Source organism: Nomascus leucogenys, chromosome 22a (genome assembly GCF_006542625.1).
Source record: "Nomascus leucogenys isolate Asia chromosome 22a, Asia_NLE_v1, whole genome shotgun sequence".
Taxonomy (NCBI): domain Eukaryota; kingdom Metazoa; phylum Chordata; class Mammalia; order Primates; family Hylobatidae; genus Nomascus; species Nomascus leucogenys.
Window position 1 is genome coordinate 41,564,691 of NC_044402.1, and position 9,666 is coordinate 41,574,356.

Here is a 9,666-nt window from a genome sequence, read left to right on the forward strand (position 1 = left end):
TTCATCACAAATGGTTGTCCTTCGCAGAGAGGGTTCCTCATCCAGGAATCTACTTAAGAACTGCCTTGGCATTCTGACAATTCCAGGAGAAAACCCTGTGAATCTGTTGATCCTCACAAATCACTTTTCAGTACCTGTTAAATGTAAGATACCATTTGCATTGAGAAATAAACAGAGGAACAAGACATAATCCTTGCCCTCCAGAAACTTACCATCCATTTCGGTAGATGAACACTTAGGGGAAGAATTATTAACTGTCTGAAGTAAAATGTGCCAGAATTATATCAATAGAAAAATCATTACAAATATTTCTTGCAAATGAGAGAAGAAAGAGTTTCACAAAGTTTAAGAAATTTAGCCAACTAGTTAAAGACCAAGTTAGTCTAGTTAGTTCATCTTGTAGAAGGGACACGGATGTGCTACACAAGATGATCCCCCTGCGTGCAAGAAGAAAATCATAACATTTAGTATTAAATTTATCTCAAACTTTCCTAACTTCTATTTTTGTTTGTTGCACACACGATCACAATCTATGAGCATATAAATATGCGTATGTTGGAGGAGTAACATACTTTACTGATAATAGCACACAGTCAAACACTTTGGGGATCATTATACTATAGCAGCACAAACAAGGGAGAGAGTCCTCAGCTGAAGAAGTTATAGAGGTTGGGCTAGAATCTGAATAAAGGGAGAAAGAGGGCATTTCGGGTAGAGAAAATAATCTGATACAACTCATACAGGAGATAATGCCAACAGGTCTTAAAGGCTAGAGAATAAACTTATTTGGTGACCCAAAGGGATAGGGGATGTAGCAGCAGAAAGTAAAGCAGAAAAGTTTCATTGGGTTCATAATATGACAGCTTTACTAAGCAGAGGGTACCTCTATTTAGATTTGCTGTTTTTGTTTTTGTTTCTTTCTTATATATAAAATTAAAAAGCCTGAAGGATTTTATTTATGGAATAATAAAATCAGGGATACATTTTGAGATAATCTGGTAAAAGAATGTAGAACAGCAGGAGAGAAAATGGCTATAGAAGATTATCTATGGAAAAATTCAGTTAAATACTAGAACAAAGATTATGCAAAAGATGTCACAGATGAATTTGTGAGAGTTTATGTGTAGTTTTTAAATCTTCTATTTTATTATTGTTCAGGTGTTCAAAAATGAATCCAAAGGGAATACTATTCATCCATGAGAGTCCTATTGACAGTGTCTTCCCCTTATGTGGTTTAAGACAGTATTATCCCTTCTACCAAAATCATCATCATTTTATATATTTCCAAGAAAGCGAAGTTTTACATCATCTGTAAGAAGTATAATTTCAATACACAAAAGTAGATGCTCAAGGAGGGAAAAAAACTTTATTTTTCACAACTATATTTAATTTCTATTTAAAGCTATATTCTACCAGGTATCAGAAACCAAATCTCAGTGAAACCAGAGTTTTCCTAACTTTTCCTGAGATTATGCCTAATTTCTATGCAATTTATGTAGTTCCAAGGTATCACAGGGAAAATAAATGTAAACTGGACCTTGAGATCATTATCTATCTACACAAGCATCTGCAAAATATTTTAATTCACATCTGACTTTTAATCTCCCCACACAGTTTATTGCTGTGTTCTGGTTCCAACTATATCCATGCTATCTCAAACCTCTGAAAAATACTACATTTTAAATATCTTCTCCCTGTACCTCTTCACATTGTCTTCCCTCTGTGCATGTCTGTCTCTGTGTTCAGATCTCCCTTTTTTGTAAGGATGCCAGTAATTATTGGCTTAAGATTCATTCTATTGACTTCACTTTAATTTTATCACCACTATAAAGATTCTATTTCCAAATAAGTTTGCATTCTGAGGTACTGAGAGCTAGGACTTACCCATGTCACCTACTCCAAAAAAATATCCTTTTGGGGGACAAGGGGCAGGGAACATAATTCAACCCATAACACTAAGCCTTAGAAGAAAATGAAAGCAACACAGACTTCCAAATACCACCCATTCTCTGTGGCGCCATGATTTTCAGAAGGCACTGAAGATTACCGTAGGTGGTTTTCATGGCCCCGTCAAAAAAAAAAAAAAAAAAAAAAAAAAAAAAAAAAAAAAAACTAGCAGCGAAATCAGAGGACGTAGGACACAGCAGCAAGGCATGGCAAGTCTTTCAGATTTCTCATGGAGCCAGTGACAGACACAGATACCTTTCGATTTATATATACGAAATCCCAGAATTGGGAGTAAAAAAAAAAATTTATTCTCCTGTGGATGCTTCTGTCCTTGTCACCACTGAACTGGGAGCTTCATAATGTTATAGCTTTAAGAGTGGGACTTTCGATTGCACCACTGCACTCTGGCCTGGGCGACAGAGCGAGACTTCGTCTCAAAAAAAAAAAGAGTGGGACTTCATGGCTGCCCCTCTTCGTTGTAAGAAAAATGCATCAACCGCATTTTCCTCTTATTTCACTCTCTTTTTCCGTTTTCCCCTTTGGATAATGATGCCTTTAGTGTTCTCCATGTGAGCTGGAAAAAATCTGGTAGAAGACTAGTTGTTGACAGTTTGAATTATAGAATCAAAACACCAGAGTAAAAGTTAGGGTTTTCAATATACCACATGTACAGACTCCTCTGTGAACTGGAAAGAACTTCCTAATATAACCAAAGGGAATTTTCTGTCTCTGGTCTCTCTTGCCAAAGCAATGAGGTCACATCCATGTTCATGATTTATTGAGCCACTATAGTGCACACAGAACTGTGCAGGACAACCTTAAAGAAGGATTACATATGCTTCCTCTTCTCAAGAATTTCGTTTGATTAAAAAGTAAGATTAGGCCAGGCTTGGTGGTTCACACCTATAATCCCAACACTTTGGGAGGCTGAGGCGGGCAGATCACTTGAGGTCAGGAATTTGAGACCAGCCTGGCCAACGTGGTTAAACCCCATCTCTACTAAAAATACAAATTAGCCGGGCATGGTGGCACGTGCCTGTAATCCCAGCTACTTGGGAGGCTGAGGCAGGAGAATCCCTTGACGCCAGGAGGTGGAGGTTGCAGTGAGCCCAGATTGCGCCACTGCCCTCCAGCCTGGGCAACAAGAGCAAGACTCCATCTTAGAAAAAATAAATAAATAAAATTTAAAAAAATGAGGTTAACACACTTTTAAGCGAGCAACAACCCAAAATACAATATGCCTAAAGAAATAATACAAGCACAAGCATACCAATTTACACGTACATCCAATGGAAATATTTGGGTGTTATTAAAAATTTGCATTAAAGAATCAGTCTTATGACATCTTGGCAAAGTTTCATGACAATTGATATTACTAAAATGCCTTTTTTCTTCTGTCATCAGCAATCTGCTCTTCACTTTTTTTCTTTTATTTTTTTTAATAGGGTCTCACTCTGATGCCCTGGCTGGAGTGCAGTGGTGCCATCTTGGCTCACTGCAACCTCTGTCACCTGGGCTCAAGCCATCCTCCCACCTCAGCCTCCCAAGTAGCTGGGACTGCAGGTGCACACCACTCCTAGCTAACTTTTGGTATTTTGACTACAGACCAGGCTGGTGTCAAACTCCTGAGCTCAAGCGATCCACCTGCCTTAGCCTCCCAAAGTGCTGGGATTATAGGCGTGATCCACCGTACCTGGCCACTTTTATTTTTAATTGAGACAGGGTTTTGCTGTTACCCAGGCTGGAGTGCAATGGTGCCCTCCTGGCTCACTGCAGCCTTAACCTCCCTGGCTCAAGCGATCCTCCCACCTTAGCCTCCCAAGTAGTTGGGACTACAGGCACATGCCAACACGCCAGGCTAATTTTTTCTATTTTTGGTAGAGACAGGGTCTCACTATGTTGATGAGGCTGGTCTTGAACTCCTGGGCTCAAGGGATCCTCTCACCTCAGCCTTCCAAATGTTGGGATTTCAGGTATAAGCCATCGTGCCCATCTTTCCCTTCACTTTTTATTCCAAATGCCAACATTTGCTGAAAGTCTACTGTGTAAGCAAGCAATAGCACTGTATGGTTCACTTCCTGAAGCCCTTCTCTGTTGCTAAAATTCTACCTAAAAGGAAGTAGAGAATCGTGGTTAAAGCCTCAAGACCTGGTAATATGGTTTGGCTGTGTGTCCCCATCCAAATCTCACCTTGAATTGTAATAATCCCCACATGTGGTGGGAGGGACCCAGTGGGAGGTAATTGAATCATGGAGATGGCTTCCCCCATGCTGTTCTCATGATAGTGAATGAGTTCTCATGAGATCTGATGGTTTTATACATGTCTAGCACTTCCCCTGCTGGCACTTCTCCTTCCTGCTGCCCTATGAAGAAGGTGCCTTTCTTCCCCTTTGCCTTCCGTCATGATTGTAAGTTTCCTGAGACCTTCCCAGCCATGCAGAACTGTGAATCAATTAAACCTCTTTTCTTTAAAAATTACCCAGTCTTGGGTGTTTCTTTACTGCAGCATGAGAATAGACTAATACACCTGTGGTCCAAAATCTGAAATTCCCAGATCAAACCTGGGTGAGCAAAACAATCACCAGCAGAGCTTCATGGAAAATATAGACTTCTGGGTCCCACCCCTGCAAACCCTGATTTAGTTCATCTAGAACGTGGCCACCCAAGAAAACAAATATAACTTTCACAAAACTTCCGATCTAGGAGGATAAAATATATTAAGAACCACTGGGCTACCCTAAGGCATTGCTCTCTAAAGTGGGAGGGACACATCTGGGGTGGGAGGACCAAGCTAATTAACAGGAGTGTGGGAAGAATGCATTGCAATGAGTACAAATACTTCCATTTGCATTTGCTTTTAGTTTAAATATTATGAAGGAGATTCAGTTTGACTAATATTTCATGTACTCACTGACTGGCACCCTCAACGGGACTGTATGCTAGATTATAAGCAAAGTATCCTGAGGCACGGATTGAGGTTCCAAATGCAGGGCTGTAGGTAGCAGCCACTCACTCATTCATTCCTTTCCCACTTCTTATTACATTATCCAGTGTTAACTAAACCACCCTTTACAAATTGACATGTTTTGAAAATATTGCTGCAAAAAGACTGAAGCTAGCAGATAGTATTTAAAAGGTAAGCACAGACAGCAATAAGAAAATGAAAGAGTTGACTGGCCCTGATGGCTCACACCTGTAATCCCAGTGCTTTGGGAGGTCAAGGCAGGAGGATCACTGGAGGCCAGGAATTGAAGGCCACAGTGAGCTATGATCATGCCACTGCACTCCAGCCTGTCTGAATTTTTAAAAAAGAAAAGAAAATGGAAGAGTTGACATGCCTCTTACTACTATCACATGTTCATCATCCACCATTTTATGAGGGAAAAACAAAAATATCTAATCAGATCTAATTTTATTTCAAGAAGACTATTTGAAATAAAAAGCATATTTTCTGGTCCAGGTGCATTGGCTCACACCTGTAATCCCAACACTTTTGGAGGCCAAAGCAGGAGGATCACTTGAAGCCAGGAGTTTGAGACCAGTCTGGACAACACAGAGAGAACTCATGTCTACAAAAACGAGGAAAATTCACTGGGCATGGTGGCACATGCCTATAGTCTCACCTACTCAGAAGGCTGAGTCCCAGCTACCCTTGAGCCCTGGAGTTCAAGGTTACATTGAGCTATGATCATGCCACCGCACTCCAACTTGGGTGACAGAGCAAGACCCTGTCTCAAAAAAAAATTAAAAGCATATTTTTATAGACATTTGGTAATATATAGTGTGTCTGGACTCAATTTTTTTTCCTAATAGCAGTACCAAATGAAAAAGCTTGGGTAACACTGAATTAAGGAGGAAAAAGTTATTGCTTGTCTCTGTTTTGCCTCCTGCAAAGGCTGTGATCTCTGTTTCTGTTCAGCTCTTCATAGGTTCCCTGCCTCTGTGTCCTCCACAGCACAGTAGTAAACAGCAGCATCTGCCTCCCGCACCTGGAGGATGAGCAGCGATGAAGAGAACCGTTCATAGGTCATGTTGTATCGTCCCTGCTGAGAAGGCTTTGAACCTTTAACAAGGAGTCTTGGTGCACATCCCGGGAAGTGAAGGTACCAGAAGAAGTTGTAAGCATTGGACACAGAGTGATTACAGAAGATTTCCACCACAGCTCCCTCCGAAGATGCCACTGTGGAAGGCTGAAACACTTGTTCCTTGCTTTCTGCAACTACAGAAAACAAAGAGGGCCATCACTTTAATGATGCTATTTGGCTTGTTGATTGCCCCTTAGGTACAGTGAATGTTAGATCTGACTTCTCTTGTTTTTCTATTAAAAATCAGTCCAAATTTTAAAACAATTTCATACACTTTTACAAAACCAAATAGTGAAGGAGCCTACTCACCCTTCCAGAGGGAGTTGAGGAGAAGCCCCAGCCACACTGCCCCCAGAGTGCTCTGCAAAGCCATGGCCAAAATGCAGTTGGTCTCACCAGAAAGCTTATTTAAGACTAACTGTTCTGCATTTTTTTCTTTGTGTCAGTGACATCATCAGCCAGAATCTACAACCTTTAGAAGGGTTGCTACAGTTGTGAGGCTGCTTAGTAATGATGTCACTGTGCTTTGTTCTGAGAAATTAATATTAAAAGGGAATGCATCCTTTTTAAGGTCACTGTGGTTGTGCAAATTCAGTATTCAAGGAGCTTCCTTTCTTCTCTAAGGGCATTAGAAGGAGTCACATAATTGATGGGGCACTGCTTCATCATACAAATTAGAGTGATATATTCACACAAAAAGTATGCTAAATCCCATCACATATGACATGATGACCTGCTAATGTGTTTAAAATAATTAGCGTGAGATATTAGTAGCTGCAGTAGATGAGAAATGAATTTTTTAAGGTACAAAAGTTACTGTGTAAATATATTGATCAAAATTTGACTCCTTGCATTCAAGGTGATCTTTGGAACAAACATGGAAAAAAAATATCAGTTGTAATTTTTCTGTAAACAAAAGAAACAAAAACTGCATTTGGAGATCATCTCTTTTGGTATGGTACCTATCCTCATTTTGCAACCTGACACTGTTATTGTTATTAATATAGGGCTTACTACAAAGTTCTATCTCCAGCTTTTATTATACTGTACAGGTTTCCTTGGGATTTTCCTTGAAAAAGAAGAGGAAACACAGTTTGTTGCAATTCAGTGTTTATACAGTAGGGTTTTTCTGTAACCTTCGCCACCTAGTGGACTACATGGGAACTCATGAAAAACAATTTCTCCATGCACCCTCTAAGACAAGTGTTCACAGCTTCTCATATCTTCAAGAGATTTCATGTCCTTTGCTTCTGTTCAAATTCTTCATCCTTATTCCATTTCCACAGGAATATGAAGGCTATCCAGAGGAAAAATTGCCTTTTGGAAAAGCCTTCTGAATACTAAAAGATGTTCTTCATTCAGGTGAGTGGCTATTAAACACACACTTTCATGGAGTAACACACTTCTCTTTCCATCTTCAGATGGTTGCTTTATGCATTCCCTTTCCTTTCTTTAATAGTCTTCTAGGTGAGAGGAAATCTGTTTCTTTCCTAATCTTTTCTCTTTTCTTAATGAGAGAGTCCTTACTAATGATAAGATGAGCCAGGAGCGGTGGCTCTGGTCTGTAATCCCAGCACTTTGGGAGGCCAAGGTGAGTGGATCACCTGAGGTCAGGAGTTCGAGACCAGCCTGGCCAACATGGTAAAGCCCCGTCTCTACTAAAAATATATAAACCACCTGGGCATGGTGGCAGGCTCCTGTGATCCCAGCTACTCGGGAGGCAGAGGCAGGGGAAGCACTTGAACCCAGGAGGCAGAGGTTGCAGTGAGCCGAGATCGCACCACTTCACTCCAACCTGGGCAACAGAGCAAGACTCCATCTAAAAATAAAAATAAAAAAAAGATAAGATGATCATTTAAGTCCAACAGAAATCTTTTATTTATATTTATGACCTCAAAAAGCTTCCAAAGAAAATACAGAATTCAAAAATGTCTCTAAAATGAAGATAGAAAAATTAAAGGGAAGTGGGCACAGATATATTTAGTGGAAGGACTAAGATCGCTACTATGATTAATTTGAGCTCTGAAATTTCTGACTACCAAAACACAGAAGGGAACACAAAAGGAATACAATTTTACAAGTAAGCTGATTAAGCCTTCAAGCAGCTTCTTACTGAAGCCAAGTAGTACAGAGCTACAGATAACTTAAAACTCTTTAGATACTGGTTATGTACTTTTAGTTCAAAGTAACTACTGCACAGTATTTCAGCATGCACCACACTTACTTAGGCAATCCCCTAGTAATGGAATTATAGGCTGCCTGTAACTCCTGCAAACACAGCAATTAACATATTTTTTTTTTACATTTCACCTATTAACTATGTGAGAATTTCTCTAGGATATGCCCCCAGCAAGGATTGTTCAATCATAGTACATACACATACTCAATTCCACTATGGTGATGATTGAAAGTAGCTATAGCCACTTACACTTCTACGAGCAGTACATGAGCATTCCAGTCTTTCCATAACCTCAGCAACACTTAGAACTGTCTACTTTTACCAATCTACTGAGTATGGAATCTCAACTTGCGTTATTCTGATTATTAGTCTATTGAGCCGTTTGTATTTCTCTTTCCCATGTTATCTATATAAATGATTTCTCACTTTAAAATTAGACCTCTAGTTTTTCTCAGTAAATCATAAGAGTTTCTCATATGTTAATTTTTTGCTGTATCCAAAATCACAAGTATCTTTTTCTAATATGGTCCCAGTCTATTAGCTTTGTCTATGGTGTCCTTTTTTTAATGGAAATCCTTAATTTTGAAGGAATCAACATTATCATTTTATTTCACCTTATTGGGCTTTAGGGATTTTGATTTAGAAATCATTCTTCACCCCAAAGCCACAAATACATTTTCCCACACTGTGTTTATTACCTTTATAGATTTGTCTTTTACATTTAGGTTTTAATTCATCTAAAATTTACAACTGTAGAAGACCCAACTACTTTATTTTTCTCCATAGAGCAGGACAGTTTTAATAGAACAATCTACTAAATAATCCACCATTCCCTAAAGATTTGTGGCATCATTGTTATCATATTAGAGTTACCTATGAACTTGATTCACAAAGTTACCTATTGAACTTCCTGAGTTTTATATTCATCTTGTTGTTTCTTTCTGCAATACTACTATACTATTTTTACTATCTTAGCTTTAGCAAGATCCTCTTTTTGTCAGTGAAATATTCAGATGTAATTTAATAAAATCTACTCAGCTAATTTAAGTAGAAAAGAAAGATATTAAGATATATTAAGTAGATCACAGACCCTCCAGCAGAGATAGGCAGTGAGAATTCAATGCTATACAGCCAAAAACAATGTTTAACCACAGCACAGGGAATTCTCTAATCAATCAAATCTCACACTACTCACCCTAACACTACAAATTCACTCAACCAACAACAAGAACACTCACTGCTGAATATACAAAGCCCTTCTGTTGCTGCCCAGAAAGTGCTAAGCATAGTCCCTACTGTATTAGCTATTCTTTCATTGCTATAAAGAAATACCTGAGACTGGATAACTTATAAAGAAAAGAGGTTTGACTGGCTCACAGTTCTGCAGGCTTTACAGGAAGTATGGTGTTGGCATCTGATCAGCTTCTGGGGAGGCCTCAGGAAGCTTACAGTCAT

The 9,666-nt window shown here is 39.2% G+C and overlaps 1 gene segment (V, D, J or C); it reads right to left on the reverse strand.

The window, feature by feature from the left end:
• Positions 1-5,866: 5,866 nt before the first annotated feature.
• Positions 5,867-6,507, reverse strand: LOC100597854. The segment is given in 2 exon segments: positions 5,867-6,166; positions 6,342-6,507. Coding segments are annotated over 2 exon segments (360 nt in total).
• Between the last annotated feature and the right edge of the window lie 3,159 nt (positions 6,508-9,666).